Here is a 19,877-nt window from a genome sequence, read left to right on the forward strand (position 1 = left end):
TGATTTTACTCATTATTTTTTTTGTACAAAAATTCATTTTTGACTCATCTTTATTCGTCTTGTTGTCTCTTAGCCTCTCTCCGTTCCACTCCTCCATGAAATACTCTCTTCTTCTACAATCTGGGTTCTTTAATGGGTTACAAATAGGATATTGAATGATTTATTGTGGTCCAGCTCTGGAAATAAAAAGGTTTCTCTTTATTTGGTCTTGAATTCACTTTTTTGGTTTCCTGTCTATCCACATTTAGCCATAATGACTCCTGTGTGAATAATGGCTCCTTTCTTTTTTCTGTCTTCTGGTCTCCATACTTGATGACATGTCTATGAATTCTGTAATTCTATCTGCAATCTTTTCTTTCTATCGCTCCTGAGCTTAAAGGAGTTGATCTGCAGAATCAGACACTTACTAATATGTTTTATTTTTCAAATCTGCCGTGATGTCCCCGTTTCCGTCCTCGACACGTCCAGTACCATGTTTGGTTTGACACTGGGGTGCGTGGCTGATTGATTCATTTCTGTAGAAATTCCAGCCCCCAGCCCTGTCCCCTCCAGAAGGCGGCTGGTTCTCCTGCTCAAATTAGCTAGTCACCCAGGCTCATTTACACACATCACATGCCATCATTGTAAGTTCTCTAATATTGAGCCTAAAGTTGAGATATATTAGTCAGTGTCATTACATACCATTTTAAACACTATAGAACATTTTTTTCTGCTGGAGAACCCCTTTAAAGGGGACCTGTCACTTACTATATATATGTATTTTTTAAGTTGGTGTAAATGCCGCTGTTCTCCTGATTCTGATGCTGTTTTTCTTTTGTACCTGTACTTTTCTATTCTTGAGATATGACTCTTTCTTTTCTGTATGTAAATCCAGTCAGTTAGAAAAGTGGGCGTGGTCATCAACTCTTCTGTTTGGTTGTCTTCTCGCAGACCACTCCCACTTTGCCAAGCATAGTAGATCTACATACAGAGAAGAAAGGGTCATATCTCAGGAACGAAGAGGCGCAGGAACACAAGAAAAACAGCGCCGGATTCAGAAGAACAGCGGCGTTTACACCAGGTTAACATTAACTACATATTTATGGCAAGTGACTTTTCCAATTTAGGGTTATTTCATAATACATAAATATTAAAAGATGAAGGTTCTATATATACGTTGAATGGAAGCACACTCACTAAGGATTCATACTGCTGGCCTGAAGGTTCTCCATTTGCCGCCTTATAGTGCCTGCATATGGCATGTTTTTCACTAGAAGCAATGAACATACAGCAAATAAATCTACAATAGACGACATGCACTGATGGTTCACACAATTTTGAGCTTCCATTTAAAGCTCAGTATGAGCACATATTGGTCTGTGCAATGTAATTTCTATATATTTATTGCCATTCGTGTGAAATCAAAGGTCAATGTATTTTATATTCTGCAAAAAATAATTTTTAGGCATGAAAGATTGGCAGTTTTCTAAGACGCTAATTATCAGCATACTTATTATCGGGCATTGAGATCAGAATGTTCCAACAAATAAGACGACCGTCAGAGAAAGTCCCCTAAAAAATACAAATTAATTTTAAATCTAATTGTAGGAAATGGCCGCTAATGTTCTACTGAACTGAAATCCCCTGCACATCCCCACCCCAGCTCTGTGGTCATTACACCCGGCTTAGCGGAGAGCACAGTGGATCACAGTTAATTAAATGAACGCTGCACTCTAATTAAGACAGGGCTGGCTGGAACTTAGCAGGAAATGTATGCATTAAAAATATTCCTTTGTCGATGAGCAGCAATTAAGAGCCTGATCAATAACAACATAATGCCTTTAAAAAATGGGTCTTGTGCACCCTGGTGGCTCCGGAGAACACGTGTGCCACTCATTAATTTAAAATTAGGATTTCTGGTCAATATAGAAATATTCTCCTTTAATGTCAGATTTACCCAGAAGCAGCTCAGCTGCCAATAGCTGCAAAATGGGGGCTTTATTGTGTTTGTTTCAGAAGAATTAATTTGTGTTTTTAAAGAGATATACAGATGGATAGATAGATAGATAGATAGATAGATAGATAGATAGATAGATAGATAGATAGATAATAGATACATAATAGATAGATAGATAATAGATAGATAGATAATAGATACATAATAGATAGATAGATAGATAGATAGATAGATAGATAGATAGATAGATAATAGATACATAATAGATAGATAGATAATAGATAGTAGATAGATAGAGTTATAATTAAATAGGGTTATGTTTTTACCTATAATTATCTATATTTTCTTGCTCATCTCCCTTGTTTTCACATTAATCATGTTGAATGTTAACAATATATCTTCTTCTCCGTTAGGGGGCATCCTCGAGTCTGGTGGTGAAGTTTGCAGATACAGATAAGGAACGCACAATGAGACGTATGCAGCAAATGGCTGGACAGATGGGAATGTTCAACCCCATGGCTATCCAGTTCGGAGCTTACGGCGCCTACGCTCAGGCAGTGAGTATATAGTCATGATCCATTATTACAGCTGTGAGACCACATAAACCCCGTTACTGACCAGCCTGCTCCATCTGTACATTAACTCTTGTACTGAGATCCAGCATTTGTATGCAACATTACTGGACCGATTACTACCAGACACTATTAGAGATAAAGTGGTGGCACCATTGTCTCCACCAATGAGACTATCTGGATCATAAGGAGTAGTGGTTTCCCACTATAGCAAACAAGAGAAGGGAAATTGATCCTAAAACAGATTTGTATCCAGGTTTTATTTTCCTTTTGGGCAAAGGTTCAATTTTCTGGCCATGTATATAATTACTCAGGCTAGGTCAGAGTGCCTGTAGGCAACCCCTGGCACTCAGCATCCCTACTACAGAAGCTATGCCACACCTAAAGGTTTATTACCTACTGCCTCAGATGTAGGGGGTGACAGGTCTCTTAGGAATAAGTTAGGTTTGGACTGTATCAACAAACAAACAACATTTAGCCTAAGACAATGGGGTCTACCAATTTTTATGGATTTTTTTTAAACTGTAGGACAGAGGGATCCTAAGTGTAAACTCATCCCAGACCAACACTGGATGAGGTGGTGACCAGAATCAGCATCAAGAGCAGCTCTCATTGTGGTAGTCTCCTCCTCGTTGTGTATTTCAGGGATCTAAGACACATCAGGCCATTTCTAGAGTTGACACGTACATCACAGCATTCAAGAGTTTGGTAGACATTATCAACGCTGAGATTATCAATCCCCGAGCAACTGAGAACCATACATTTCCAACTCTCCGCACTCGAAGGGTTATTGTTTTGCTGAGAACTTTGTTTACAAATCCCAGGGACGGCGAGTACATTGGAAATTATGTGATCTGCTTCAGAATGACATGAAGTGACTCCACATTGAGAGCTAAGCCTTCCCCTCAAGATCATTACATGGGAATGCATCAAACTGCATTAGCCGCCCTTGTGTCTGACTTTTCTAGCAAGCAAATAGAATGTGATAACCTAAAATGTACTTTCCTCCCCCTGAGACCGGGCTCTCCAAATTCCTAACTAGTTTTGTCAGAACTTTCCCCATACAGTCCGCCTCTCTGATCTTCAACTGGCAGAGTCACAATATTCTCTGTCACACCGGATGGAGACGCCGGGGTCCTGGAGGACTTTCCTGCTAGTTTATGGCATAAAGACATTTGGATTTTTAAAAAACATGTAGGATTTTATATTTTTTATCATTTCATTCTGATATCTTAGGAATACAGTGTTCTGTAGGAAGACACAGGCTGGCACATCTGTTCTGCCATTATATATGCCGGATATACAGTATATATATATATATATATATATATATATATATATATATATATATATATATATATATATATATATATATATATATATACATACATGTTCTCTCTGGAGGGGATTCTTTGCATCTTCTTGTATGAGAAGTCAAGGATCCAAGAACCTCCTCAACCTCTGACCTAGTTTTGGTGATATTACAAATTTAACATGGTGAAGGGGTCATCTTTTAACGTGATAGCCTAGTATGGCGGCCAATGGGCAAGGTAAAGTAACATAAGAAGGAGGAAAAACAATATATATATATACGGGTCACAAGAGGGCTCCATAGTGTTTTTTTCCATCCCCGAACACCATTACCACCACAACCTTCAACCGAGGACTGGAATGTCTACTGGACCTCACCCATTGCACCACCCTAGCTCAAGAAAGTCCATCACTTATTTTTCCCAACATCCATCCCTCTAACTTAGGACTAGATGGCTCTGTAGTTACACAACTTTTACATGCCACCTACTCCCATACAAACATACTTTCTTATAATCTTCACTGCTTGCACCCAAGGATTAGACAGTTCCGTAACTATCTGCATCTCACCTAACTGACCACCCTAGGACTAGAAGGTCTCACACTTATTTGTCTCGCTCGTCATCCCACCACCTGGCATGGCACTACTTCTCTTTTCATCATTTGTAGAGACAGAAGGTGCCACTATTTCAGGTCTTGTTTCCAAATATGGTTGTAATAGGGAAAAGGAACAGATGTCTTGAGACTCACATGAACCATAGGAAAGGGTAAAAATCTGAGCATATTTGAGGTTCCCATTATTCATCGACTAGATGGTTCTAGTTTGCTTGGTACCCATATTCACTTTGAAGCCACCCCTTCCGAGTTTGCACCCCATAGCACATATTCAGTACACTTCATAGTAAGAGGACCACCTCGTTGGTAGAAGGAGTTATAAAAAAAAAAATAGGTGCTCTGTCGGGAGACTTTTATGCTGTATTTGTCTATATGTGGCCGCCAAGTTGTTGGGAAATGAATTGAGCATATCATCATAATTAGTTGAGTTTGGTGAGAATTTAGTCTTTAACCAAATTTAAGAAAAATTGGGGCAGAGGCATCTGTAAACATCTAACCATATTTGCCTACAGGACTCAGTCACCAACTTTCCAATGCTCCTCTGTCTTCTATTGCAGAAATATATCTAGATATCTACAAGACTTTGGGTTTGTCCTCACCCTTTTGATGTGGATGTGCCACTGGTTTGCAGTATGCCAATCCGCCTGGTCATTCGATTTTACCGATCATTGACTTTTCCTTGCGGAATTGACATTAATAAGTGACACACAAAGGATTTTTTTCCCCAGAAATAGATATTTGTAAGGATTCATTAATAATGGCTGAGAGGAATGACCAGGCGTCATCTATACAATGTACGAATCCAACGTTCCCCTCTTCATCCCCCTTTGCATAGTTCCTGGGAGCCTTGGCATCCATCTCCCCCCACCTCTGGATTTAATAAGTGACCGCTCTGTAGTTTGTTATTACTTTCTACCTTTTCCGCTTCTTTATGTATTAGGCCGATAATTAACTGTCTGCAAACGCAAAGTAAATTAGGTTCCACTTTCTTGAAGATACAATTAATTTGTAAAACTTCGGCAGCCGAGAGTGGACGGTGAATGCGGGTTTATTACTATAGAAAGGGACGGCGGATGTACAAGAAAGCTGTTTTTTTTTTTATTATTATTATTCCTTTTGTTCCGACTTCTGCAGACTTTTTGAAAGCCGCCGCGGTCTTTGTGATGGTGAAAGTGCAAATATAATGGGTGTAATTAGACCTGAGAGCCGAGTCCTAATGCACCTTCCATATTCAAGAGCACCGTTCACGGAGGAGGCAATGCCAGCCATTTACGGTGCATAAAGGCTAATGTACATACAGACCATAGCCTACATTACATCTCCTGCCTAGATCCGGATTTTATTATTTCTAGCCGCTTTTATGTCGTTCATTCACATGAAGGAGCCTACCCTGCCTTCTGAAGAAGCATTCGGGAGCCCGCTAATCCATAAAAATGGAGAAATGGTCAGAAGATTTTATGTAACCTCCACATAATTAAAAAAGTTTTGCAACTTTTTTTATATACTTTTGGCACAGTTTTTCCCCATTTTGTAAATCTATTCTTGCTGTCAGCGAATGGAAAATAATATTTTGGGGTTGTCTGAGATATTTCTAAAGGTCTTGTCCTCTGGGAAAGCTATAGGCGTAGATGTGTCATTTTAGGGTCATTAGAGAACTGGAAGCCTCTCTTTAAAATACAGTAGGGTGTAAGAACTTCGGTAATGGGCACCTGTTATGGCACTCACAGAGTTGGAGTTTGGGGATAGTTACTATGGTTCTGTTTGATTTGGATCAGTCCTTTTACCATAAATTTGTATTTATTTACCTGGTGGAAATGCTGATGTTCTCCTGAATCCGAAGATGTTTTACTTTTCTTCCTGCTCCTCTACGTTCCCAAGATATGACCATATCTTTAAATGTAGTCATGTCCGCCAAGTAGGCGTGGTCATCAATGATTCTCTGTAGGAGTCTCTGTGAGGACCACGCCCCCTTGCCTATATATATATATATACACCTGAAAAATAGGGTCATATCTCAGGAATGGAAAGGCGCAGGAACAAAAGAAAAACATCTCCAGATTCAGGAGAACAGCGGCATTTACACCAGGTAAAAAAAATACATATTTATGACAAGTGACAGGTTCTCTTTAACTAGGAATTCAGGGTTCATTTGGCTCTGTCACCATTTAGAAGGTGGCGGTAATGTAAGAGACCACAACAGGATGTAAAGGAGGCCACATACAGCACAAAAAGACATCAGACAACCCTGTTTACATTTTTTCAATGGAGTCCATTTTTTTCCAGTTTATCCCCACTTTTTCAGTTTTACCTATTCCTTTGACTTACAGTTTAGTATTTTAACCTTTCTTGGAAAAATGTTTCCATAATTGGTAAATCATTGGCGGTGGGATCGGCTCTGACTGGTAAACTCTTAATTAACCCCTGACAGATACATAACTTGTCCCAGGACCCCCAATACTACATGCTCTTTACACTGCTAGTGTCTTCCTTTGAGGTACAGAGCTACAGATGTGTATTACGTATCCCTTACCCAGGCTCAACAAAGCTTAAAATACAGTATAAATACTAATATTACACACATATATATACTGTTTATATATATATATGTGTTTTGTGATACTCTGCTAGGAGACGTTTATTCTATAGATGCATTTATACTGCCACCCAGTGGTTGTGATGTGCATTGCAGCCTGTGTGAAATAGGAGTCATTACCAAATTCAAGAAAAGTTTGAGTGCACACATCTGTAGAGGGGCCACTGAGCCCCATCAGGCCCCCGCATGGTAACTAGTCATGGACAGATACAAATCACATGCGGAATGGATGATGTAAATCTATTTAAATGTTAATATGAAGGATGCAGCATCCAGCACCATATTAAAATGAGCGCAGAGTCTCCGACGTCTCTGGCATGGAGCGCAGCATTGGCATGAAGATGTGTTAAATATACATGAGAATCTGGTGCAGCCGCCCGGCGCATTAACAATAAAGTGCCCCCTCCAGCCCCAGAGTGCAGCGGACTATGAGATCCAGGCACAAGCGGAGCCCCAGAAAGCCCTGCGGCGGCTTATTTGTTTCTGCTGGCGGGTGCATCTGACTGGGGTGAGGTTATTGATCCTGTGCCCAGAGCCAGATGTAGAGTGGTAGAGTCCAGATAACCAACCGTCCCACGCTGAGCAATTCATCCTGACGAGGCGTGCCAGGGAAAAGACAATGTTCATTAGGATAATTCAGCCGCTGACATGGCAGATGTGGCACAGTTGGGCAGATATAGCAGTGCTAGGTTGGTCAGACGTAGCAAAGCTGGATTAATGAGATGAAGCAGATCTGGGTTGGTCAGAGATGGTGGCACAGCAGAGTAGCAGAGCTGACTTGATCAGATGTGTGATAATAGGATTGGTTGGATGTGACATATTAGTTGGATGCATTGATTGGTCAGATGTGGAATATCTTGATTAAGCTGCTAATACACATTGATTGGCTGACAGCTGAATGAAGCTTCAGCCAATCGTTCTTCCAATGGTTATCAGCCGACTCTTCCATACACAGGTGTGCTCACACAGCCGACTCTTCTATATACAGGTGTGCTCACACAGCCGACTCTTCCATACACAGGCGTGATCACACAGCCGACTCTTCCATACACAGGCGTGCTCACACAGCTGACTCTTCCATACACAGGCGTGATCACACAGCCGACTCTTCCATACACAGGCGTGCTCACACAGCTGACTCTTCCATACACAGGCGTGATCACACAGCCGACTCTTCCATACACAGGTGTGCTCACACAGCCGACTCTTCCATACACAGGCGTGATCACTCAGCCGACTCTTCCATACACAGGCCTGCTCACACAGCCGAGTATGCTCATGTGCTAACCGGGAGTCTCCGGCGTACTCGAAAAATATGTTTGCGTTCCCATGGCTGTATTTCTCGTGGCTGTTCAACAGCCGCAACACATGCAGGGATTACCTAACTGCTTTGAGACATGCAGCTTCAAGGACTCTAACTTATTTTTCGAGCACGCCGAAGACACTCGGTTAGCACCCGAGCACGCTGGATAACACCGTATCCGCGCACATTTGCTCATCACCACCTGCGTTCTCTATGAGAAAGACTCCTGCTTCTCTCCAGGAGAACAATCTGATCACCAGTCCCAAATTTGACATGTCCGATCGACATCTCTCCCGACCCTCAGTCGGCCGTTGCCCCCATACATATTAGAACGTGGGCCGAACCCATTGATATCGATAGGTTCAGCCGACATGTTTATGGGGGTCTTAGATTTGGCATAGGAGAGTTGGTTGGATGTAGCAGAGTCTGACTGGTCAGATGTGGAATAGCTACATTAGTAGGATGCAGCAGAGCTAAATAGACAAAATGAAGTGGAACTGGATTTTCAGAGGCGGCTAAGCTGGGTTGGATGGATGTGGCACAAGTGATGTACAACAGATGTAGAAGCTGGACAAGTCAGACATGGAATAACTGGATTATTGGAAGTAGCGGAGCTGGATTTGTAAAAAAGCAGAACTGGATAGGTCAGATGTGGCATTGCTAGGTTGTTGGAAGCAGCAGAGCTGGATTCATCAGATTCAACAGAAATGGTTTGTTCCGATGTGATATAACTGGTTAAGGTGGACGTAGCGTAGATGGTTTGGCCATTTGACTGACTTCTGTGGGTGCCACATAATGTTATATGTACTTATTCATAATCGCAGGAGCATCATTAATAGGATAACATGCCTCAGATGATATCCATGTGCAATACTACCAGTGCCAGAGCTGGTGGGATGACTGTGGGGCATATGACATGAGGCTAGATGCCAGGAAATGCCAATAAGCCAGTCTGCCTTGGCCAGTATTCAGGACTAGGGCTGTAAACTGAACAATGGCCTCATCTGAAGGACAGTCTGGTCCGGCTTCTTAGGGTTTCATTAAGGGCTGTCTTGTAACAGACAAGAGGGTCCTCATACAGTCCACAATCCAAGATGCTTCTCCCCAAATAAATGAGGATAATTGGCTCCGCCAGTCACCACAACCTCTGCTCTTAGAGGGCTTGTCCTAATGCGGTTGATTGGTGAAGGTGGTCCACTTTAAATAGAAGACATTTTGTGACCAGCATAGAAGAATTGACCCTATAGCAACGATCCAAATGGCCCCTTCACCATGGTGCCTGGTTTTGTCTCTTGTTCTAGTTTCTTTCTTCACGACGCTTGAGCCAATTCCTTAGCCTCTTTTTGTTGAACAGTGCAGACAGTCTGAGACGGGGGTCCTTTACACATTCTACCCACCTAAAAAAACAGGATGTAGCCACATGGACTGGGCCCCTTGATAGCTCTATGGTCTGTAGGACATACAGTAGAAGAAGATGTTCAGACTTCTTCATTGTTGAGGAGTATAATATGGATTAGACATCACTGGTCTCCTAACTGTGGGCGCCAGCTCCGCGGGCTGTCAGGGTATGCTGAGGGTTGTGGTTGCACCAGTTGAAGATCACTTTTATATACAATTATGAGATCTTTTAACCATGACAATTCTGTCTCTTTTCGGGGAGTTGGGGGGGTCCTGCCCGTAACTTCTGATATTTTTTGTCTGTTCTCTTTCTTCCAGCTGATGCAGCAACAGGCCGCCATTATGGCTTCCGTAGCACAGGGTGGATACCTGAATCCGATGGCCGCTTTTGCAGCTGCCCAGATGCAACAAATGGCTGCTCTGAATATGAACGGCCTGGCGGCTGCTCCGATGACACCAACATCAGGTAGGAAATCTACATCGATGTCTTCTACTGATAAGTCTTTTCTATGTGACATTTTTCTGCGTCCTTCTCTACCTTTTCCATATTCTGATGACCGCCTTTATTCATCTTGCCTTCTCGCTCCACTTGTCTTGGGATATTTCTGACCAAAGTGAAAGGTACAGATGGATACATTTGTATACTTTGTGAGGTCATTGCCATCACGGCTTTTTGTTAAATGTGGAAAAATGCCTGCTTCTCCACTTGATAACCACTTCTCTTCCTCTCCCCTACATCATGCACTGATCATTAATACTGAATTTATGGATAATATATATATATACAGATGTCTTTACATAGAGATCTTTGGCATGTGGGTAGAGAAACATACACAGATGAGGCTGCTGCCTTCTAGTGTTTTATCTCTCTTTGGCACTGGATTCACAGCTACACTGCTCTGTACTGCTGCATAATATCATCCATCCTATTGCTGCTTCTGAAGATGTACTGCAGAAAGACAGGGGATTGGGTCTCCTCTTTTAACTGTGTGTAATGTATTGTGAAAATAAAGGCAGACAGTGGTTGCGGGTAGGAGAAGCAGCAAAATTATTAGCCCGAGTGAGCCCTCTGACTTCTCGGGACCCCAGTGCAGCAATATGTCCAACATCATAGTAGCTAGTGGCCACCTACATTCACCACGATGTACAATTACGTCATTGAGTGGGTGGGGGTGTGTGGAATGGGCAGGTACCAGATGTATTGTACAGCCAGCACCTGCCTCTAACAGCAGAGGCCAGAGATAGTGTCCATCGCTGCTATTTAACTACTTAAAAACCTATGTTAGTCCCAGACAGTGGAATTTAAGTAGCACGATTCTGAAAGTGGGCCTTTCATGGTGCCATTGGGTTCCTTTGACAGCCATGGAGCCGGCATAGGCTGGTGATTTTTACTATATATGCCAATACACTAAAAAAAAAGTGGAAAGGTCAATAAGCAATTATAAAAAATACCAAATTTCATTTTAGGACACATAAAAAAATCATACTTGGTTAAAAAGCAATGGGTACACCAGAAAGACAAGTGGGTAAGCCAAAAATAATTAAATATTATATAGAGAGGGATAAATACCCTTGCGCCAGAAAATACCATTCATGAATGGAAAATCATGGTTCAATATCAATAGATAAATGTACCCCTAGGCATCCTTGTCCAAAATCCATCCAATACCATTAGGTACAAAGATACGCAAGTAAATAAGTAATATATACAGGTTTCTTGGACTTGTGTGAAATCCAATCGATTCACAGAAGTGTTTCACCCACCAGACCCGACGCACGTTTCACATGTAGCTTCATCAGGTGTGGTTGGGTTAATATGGCACACAGTATGTAACAGACAGGTATCTAATAAAATGGTTGCATCATAGAACATATTCGGCATATGTAATAACATGAATAAGCACATACTCAAAATCAAATCAATGCTTTATTGGTACTGGGACTGTGCTAGCGGAAGTACAAGTACAATGCCTGCGCATGTGCACGCAAAAGCAAAATGCTTCGGACATGCACACTTGGTCAAAGCTAGAACTGGTGATCGTGTGAGAATGGAGTGTAAGGCCATGTTCACACAATGCGTTTTTTACCGCGGAACCGCAGCGATTTTGCCGCTGCGGGTCCGCAGCTGTTTTCCATGCAGGGTACAGTACAATGTAACCCTATGGAAAACAGGAAACGCTGTGCACATGATGCAGAAATTCACTAAAAAAGCCGCGCTGAATAGCTGCAGTAAAAAAGAAGGACCATGTCACTTCTTTGTGCGGAACTGCAGCGGTTCTGCACCCATAGACCTCCATTGTGAGGTCAAACCCGCAGTAAAACCCGCAGATCAAAAATATATCTGCGGGTTTTATTGCGGTTATGGGTGGAGAAACCACTGCAGCAAGAAGTGCGGGGAAGTGGGTGGAAGTGCGTGGGCGGAAGTGCTTGGGCGGAGTGTGTTCCTGTATCCCGAAGAGACATGGAGGCATACCGTTGCATGGGGATCGATGTCGGCTGTTTGATAGATTTGGTATGTGTGTGTGTGTGTGTGTGTGTGTGTGTGTGTGTGTATGTGTGTGTGTGTGTATGTGTGTGTGTGTGTGTCCCCATGCGACGCTAGTGCCACCATTGTGCTAAGTCGCCGTATGGGACTACTACTCCCATCCGGTATTAGGATGGGAGAGTTGTCCCTGTGTCCGGCGACTTAGCACAGTTGTAAAGTTACACAAAACACACACAATACACATACATGACACACAGTACATACAACATATAACACAGAGTATATACTCACCAACAGCACACTGGTAGGCGAAGCCCTCGATCCCCTAGAAAAAATCCCAAAATAAAAAATCAAATTCATACTCCCTGTCCGCAGAATCCATAAAACGAGTGTCCCACGCCGATCGGCTGCTCTCCGGCGATACACTGCCAGGAGCGAAGCTCCTAGCAGTGTATCGCGTACTGTTCCGGAGTTCAATGGCTCCGGCGTCTCGGTTAACGGCAGTACAGCTGCGTTGAACTTTCCCACGCAGCACTGCCGTTAAGCGAGAGTGCCGGGGTCAATGACCGCCGGTAAACTCGCTCGCGCATGCGCAGTGACACACCGACAGGAACTATGGCTCCTGTCAGTGTGTTGCTGCAGCCGTGGAGAGCAGACATATCTCTGGATGTGTCTGTTCTCCATGGAAGATCTTCGTGGGACCCTCGATGGATTTCTGCGGACAGGGCCAGGGAGTATGAATTTGTTTTTTTATTTTGCGTCTTTTTCAGGTCGAGGGTCTTCAGGACGGATTGAGCGTACAATAAAATATGGTCAAAAAGTGGGTGTCTTTATTTCATTAAAATATTTTTTTTCTAGTGTTTGTGGGTTTTTTTAACCCTTTCATTGGATTAATAATGGATAGGCGTCTTATTGACGCCTCTCCATTATTAACCGGGCTTAATGCCACCTTACAATAGCAAGGTGGCATTAACCCCTCATTACCCCATATCCCACCGCTACAGGGAGTGGGAAGAGAGGGGCTAAGTGCCGGAATTGGCACATCATTTTGATGCGCCTTTTCTGGGGCGGCTGCGGGCTTATATTTGTAGCCAGGGGGGGGGGCAAATATCCATGGCCCCTTTCCTAGGCTATGAATATAAGCCCACGGCTGTCTGCGTAGCCTTTCTGGCCTAAAAATATAGGGGGACCCCAACACTTTTTTGGGGGGGCTCTCCCTTTATTTCTGAGCCAGAAAGGCTACGCAGACAGCTGTGGGCTTCATATTCATGGCCTGGGAACAGCCATGGGTATTTTAACCCCTTCCCAGGCCACAAATATTGGCCCGCAGCAGTCTGCCTAGCCTTTCTGGCCTAAAAATATAGGGGAACCCTGTGTCATTTTTTTTTTTTGGGGGGGGTCCCCCTATATTTTTTTTTATCATTTTAATAGCATTAATAATGGATAGGCGTCTTATTGACGCCTCTTCATTATTAACCGGGATTAATGCCACCTTACAATAGCAAAAATACGTGCAACTGAAATACATGGCACTTAAAGACGTGATACGTGGCACTTAAATACGTGATATGTGGCACTTAAGTACGTGATACGTGGCACTTAAATACGTGATACGTGGCACTTAAATACGTGATACGTGGCACTTAAATACGTGATACGTGGCACTTAAATACGTGGCACTGAAATACGTGGCACTGAAATACGTGGCACTGAAATACGTGGCACTGAAATACGTGATACGTGGCACTTAAATACGTGGCACTTAAATACAGTGCACTGAAATACGTGGCACTTAAATACGTGATACGTGGCACTTAAATACGTGGCACTTAAATGCGTGGCACTGATAAACGTGGCACTGAAATACGTGGCACTGAAATACGTGGCTCTGAAATACGTGATACGTGGCACTTAAATACGTGGCACTTAAATACGTTGCACTGAAATACGTGGCACTGAAATACGTGGCACTGAAATACGTGGCACTTAAATACGTGGCACTTAAATATGTGATACGTGGCACTGAAATACGTGGCACTGAAATACGTGATACGTGGCACTTAAATACATGGCACTTAAATACGTTGCACTGAAATACTGGCACTTAAATACGTGGCACTGAAATACGTGATACGTGGCACTTAAATACGTGGCACTTAAATACATTGCACTGAAATACGTGGCACTGAAATACGTGGCACTTAAATACGTGGCACTGAAATACGTGATATGTGGCACTTAAATACGTGGCACTGAAATACGTGGCACTGAAATACGTGGCACTGAAATACGTGGCACTTAAATACGTGATACGTGGCACTTAAATATGTGGCACTTAAATACGTGATACGTGGCACTGAAATACGTGGCACTGAAATACGTGGCACTGAAATACGTGATAAGTGGCACTTAAATACGTGGCACTTAAATACGTGGCACTTAAATACGTGGCACTGAAATATGTGGCACTGAAATACGTGGCACTGAAATACGTGATACGTGGCACTTAAATACGTGGCACTTAAATACGTGGCACTGAAATACGTGGCACTGAAATACGTGGCACTGAAATACGTGATACGTGGCACTTAAATACGTTTGCACTTAAAAACGTGGCACTGAAATACGTGATACGTGGCACTTAAATACGTGCACTTAAATACGTTGCACTTAAATACGTGGCACTTAAATACGTGATACGTGGCACTTAAATACGTGGCACTAAATAGCTGGATAGAGCTGGATCCGCGGGCTGTGATCTGGCCTACGCTCAGCACTCTGCGGAGCGCTGTCATTCAAAACACGTCCACTCATTTTGGTGTTTAGTCCCAAAATGGAGGATGGAAGAAGAAAAGGGTTGGACAAGGAAATGACATCATTTCTTTTTTTTTTTTTTTCCCCCACTGCAGTTACAGCTTTATTTGTGTCAAACACAGACAATCTGCAGAGAAAACTGCATAAAAAACCGCACTAAAAACCGCATCAAAAAACGCACCAAAAAACGCACCAAAAACGCACCAAAACGCACCAAAAACCGCACCTGCGTTTTCTGCCAAGAGCTGCGGTTTTTAGTGCAGAAAAAACAGCAGGGAAATCAGGAACGTGTGAACATGGCCTAAAACATCACGCATATTACATGACCTGTCATGTGACAAAGTGTCATCAATAACGCGAATGTCATCATAAACATAGATCACTATGGGAACAATACAAGTCGATGAAGATGTGGGAAAAGCGAGTAAGGATAAATACGCATAAACGGAACTAAAAATGGCATCACTACAGTGAAAAAAAGGCTAATGGGAGCACATGTACAGACAAAGAAAAATGAAAAAAAAAAAAAGTTTAAATATCGGCATAATAAAAGAAAAATAAAAAAATATTAAAAAAAGCATAATAAATATCTGAAAAAAAATACATACAGTACAGACCAAAAGTTTGGACACACCTTCTCATTTAAAGATTTTTCTGTATTTTCATGACTATGAAAATTGTAAATTCACACTGAAGGCATCAAAACTATGAATTTACACATGTGGAATTATATACTTAATAAAAAAGTGTGAAACGACTGAAATTATGTCTTATATTCTAGGTTCTTCAAAGTAGCCACCTTTTGCTTTGATGACTGCTTTGCACACTCTTGGTATTCTCTTGATGTGAAGGAGTTCCCAGAGATCATTAGCACTTGTTGGCCCTTCTGCCTTCACTCTACGGTCCAGCTCACCCCAAACCATCTCGATTGGGTTCAGGTCTGGTGACTGTGGAGGCCAGGTCATCTGGTGTAGCACCCCATCACTCTCCTTCTTGGTCAAATAGCCCCTACACAGCCTGGAGGTGTGTTTGGGGTCATTGACCTGTTGAAAAATAAATTATGGTCCAACTAAACGCAAACCGGATGGAATAGCATGCCGCTGCAAGATGCTGTGGTAGCCATGCTGGTTCAGTATGCCTTCAATTTTGAATAAATCCCCAACAGTGTCACCATCAAAGCACCCCCACACCATCACACCTCCTCCTCCATGCTTCACGGTGGGAACCAGGCATGTAGAGTCCATCCGTTCACCTTTTCTGCGTCGCACAAAGACATGGTGGTTGGAACCAAAGATCTCAAATTTGGACTCATCAGACCAAAGCACAGATTTCCACTGGTCTAATGTCCATTCATTGTGTTCTTTAGCCCAAACAAGTCTCTTCTGCTTGTTGCCTGTCCTTAGCAGTGGTTTCCTAGCAGCTATTTTACCATGAAGGCCTGCTGCAAAAAGTCTCCTCTTAACAGTTGTTGTAGAGATGTGTCTGCTGCTAGAACTCTGTGTGGCATTGACCTGGTCTCTAATCTGAGCTGCTGTTAACCTGCGATTTCTGAGGCTGGTGACTCGGATAAACTTATCATCAGAAGCAGAGGTTACTCTTGGTGTTTAAACTGTCCACTTAGGAAGCAACACTGTTTGACAATCAATTTCACATGCTGTTGTGCAAATGAAACAGAAAACATGGAAATTATTGGCAATTATCAAGACACCCTCAATAAAGGAGAGGTTCTGCAGGTGGGGACCACAGACCACATCTTAGTACCAATGCTTTCTGGCTGATGTTTTGGTCACTATTGAATGTTGGTTGTGCTTTCACACTCGTGGTATCTACAACCCACACAAGTGGCTCAGGTAGTGCAGATCATCCAGGATGGCACATCATTGCGAGCTGTGGCAAAAAGGTTTGCTGTGTCTGTCAGCGTAGTGTCCAGAGGCTGGAGGGGCTACCAGGAGACAGGCCAGTACACCAGGAGACGTGGAAGGGGCCGTAGGAGGACAACAACCCAGCAGCAGGACCGCTACCTCAGCCTTTGTGCAAGGAGGAACAGGAGAAGCACTGCCAGAGCCCTGCAAAATGACCTCCAGCAGGCCACAAATGTGCGTGTATCTGCACAAATGGTTAGAAACCGACTCCATGAGGATGGTCTAAGTGCCCGACGTCCACAGTTGTGCTCACAGCCCAAGACCATGCAGGACGCTTGGCATTTGCCACAGAACACCAGTATTGGCAAATTCGCCTCTGGCGCCCTGTGCTCTTCACAGATGAAAGCAGGTTCACACTGAGCACATGTGACAGACATGACAGAGTCTGGAGATGCAACATCCTTCACCATGACCGGTTTGGCAGTGGGTCAGTAATGGTGTGGGTGGCATTTCTTTGGAGGGCCGCACAGCCCTCCATGTGCTCACCAGTGGTAACCTGACTGCCATTAGGTACCGAGATGAGATCCTCAGACCCCTTGTGAGACCATATGCTGGTGCGGTTGGCCCTGGGTTCCTCCTAATGCAGGACAATGCCAGACCTCATGTGGCTGGAGTGTGTCAGCAGTTCTTGCAAGATGAAGGCATTGAAGCTATGGACTGGCCTGCCCGTTCCCCAGACCTGAATCCGATTGAACACATCTGGGTCATCATGTCTCGCACCATCCACCAATGTCACGTTGTACCACAGACTGTCCAGGAGTTGGCAAATGCTTTAGTCCAGGTCTGGGAAGAGATCCCTCAGGAGACCATCCGCCACCTCATCAGGAGCATGCCCAGGCGTTGTAGGGAGATCATACAGGCACGTGGAGGCCACACACACTACTGAGCATCATTTCCTTTTCTTGAGGCATTTCCACTGAAGTTGGACCAGCCTGGAATTTGATTTTCCACTTTGATTTTGAGTAAGATTCCAAATCCAGACCTCCATGGGATATTAATTTTGAATTACATTGATCATTTTTATGTTTTATTGTTCTCAAAACATTCCACTATGTAATGAATAAAGATTTGCAACTGAAATATTTCATTCAGTGATATCTAGGATGTGGTATTTTAGTGTTCCATTTATTTTTTTGAGCAGTGTAATACGTGTAATATGTACAATATGGTGTGATGGTAGACACAAGAGATAAAGTGGGAGAAAGATAGATGGAAACAGGAGTGAGGGAAAGAAATGGAAATATGTGAGCGGGCATGTGTAAGGGTACCAGCCAAATAGTCCAAGAGAGGACATCCCTACAAATCTTATAGGAGGTGTCCTCTTTAATTTGTGCATACTTATGACATACAGATATAAATCCACACACTATAAATAAAGAGCAACAAAACTACACTCATATTCATAACGATCACACATACTGTACACATGTGGTCAAAATTGTTGGTACTCCTCCTTTAATGACAGAAACACCCACAATGGTCACAGAAATAACTTGAATCTGACAAAAGTAATAATAAATAAAAGATCTATGAAAATAAACATATGAAAGTCAGACATTGCTTTTCAACCATGCTTCCACAGAATTGAAAAAAAAATAAAACTCATGAAATAGGCCTGGACAGAAATGATGGAACACCTGAAAATAATGTGACAAAAGGGACATGTTAAATCATGGTGTGTCCACTAACTGGCATCACAGGTGTCTACAGTCTTGGAATCAGTGAGTGGCCGGTATATAGGGCTACAGATACTCACTGTGCTGCTTGATGACATGGTGTGTATCACACTGAACATGGACCAGAGGAATAGAAGGAAACAGTTGTCTCAGGAGATTAGAAAGAAACTTATAGACAAACATGTTAACCCTTATCCGGCTGAATAGGTACAATTGTAACTATTCCGTTTTAAAATTGCAATAACTTTTTTTTGAAAAGACGTAGAGGGCTGAAATTTCGTGACATCTCTACATTTTTGGTCCAGAATATATTGGCCAAATTTCAATAAAATATCTCCACCCGCTTCCGAGATAAGGGGTCGAGATCTTTTTGCATCCATAACAAGCTGCATAGGTACAAATGTACCTCATATATTTTGAATGAAGATAATGCAAGGGAAAAAGCATAAATTTTTTTTTAATGATAATGCTATTTAACTATTATAAACAAGTAAAAAACTGTTCATTTACATTATAAAAGAAAATGTAAGAAACTTTTTTTTATTGATTTTCTTTGCAAGTAATGCATGTTGGCTTTGCTACAGAGTGTTCATCGCAAATGGGTTTCACACAAACCACACAAGACTTTCTAGTCTTGCGTTGTTTTCGCCTCAGGTCTCTGCAGACATAGCAACTACCAACAACAGGGGAGGGTCCACGACTACCATGAGGTATGTTGGGGCCAGCTGCTGGCTGCGATGCTACCACAATGCATCGTCCAAGCACCATTTCTACTGCACCTCGAAGAAAATGGTTTCTCATTATCATTTTGTTTGTACTACGATCTTCAATTGCAATCATACACAGCTGATTTGCGAGATCTTTCAGGAACTTTCTTCGTTGATCCTTTGCCCTGAAGCTTGGATTGTGTTCTCTGTAGATGATGTAGGATGCTAACCCACTGACATCAATCATATTGTAGAAAAATGCCAAAGTCCAACGTGATGTTCGTCGTTTCACAGTGTACTCTCCCAACATTTTATCCATAACATCAACGCCACCTTTTGTTATGTTGTAGTATTTTATTATCTCTGGCTTGGCTGCTAGTGTCTCTTCAACTTCTCCCGTCATGTGCATAGATGATAGAAGCACGACTGATTTGTTCTTCTTTGGTACATATGAACAGACTGTTGCATCATGATTGTAGGCAAAATTTGTCGAGTTTACAGGCCTTTCTTTGGCAGGCTGCATGTTGCTAGGTAGGAACCTTTTG

General features: G+C 42.6%; 1 protein-coding gene across 29 annotated transcripts in view; it reads left to right on the forward strand.

The window, feature by feature from the left end:
• CELF4 (CUGBP Elav-like family member 4) overlaps positions 1–19,877 on the forward strand; it is a 1,364,246-nt gene that overhangs the window by 1,203,532 nt on the left and 140,837 nt on the right. For 28 of the 29 annotated variants that reach the window (XR_013221177.1, XR_013221171.1, XR_013221173.1 and 25 more), the window contains 2 exons: positions 2,350–2,493; positions 10,047–10,194. Coding sequence is in view for 24 of the 29 variants with exons in the window: in XM_077284083.1 (XP_077140198.1) it covers positions 2,350–2,493; positions 10,047–10,194 (292 nt within the window). In the remaining 5 variants the exon portion in view is untranslated. The remainder of the gene's footprint in view (positions 1–2,349; positions 2,494–10,046; positions 10,195–19,877) is intronic. The other variant, XM_077283933.1, reaches the window with a different exon arrangement.

The sequence above is a fragment of the Ranitomeya variabilis genome, chromosome 1 (assembly GCF_051348905.1).
Source record: "Ranitomeya variabilis isolate aRanVar5 chromosome 1, aRanVar5.hap1, whole genome shotgun sequence".
Classification (NCBI taxonomy): Eukaryota; Metazoa; Chordata; class Amphibia; order Anura; family Dendrobatidae; genus Ranitomeya; species Ranitomeya variabilis.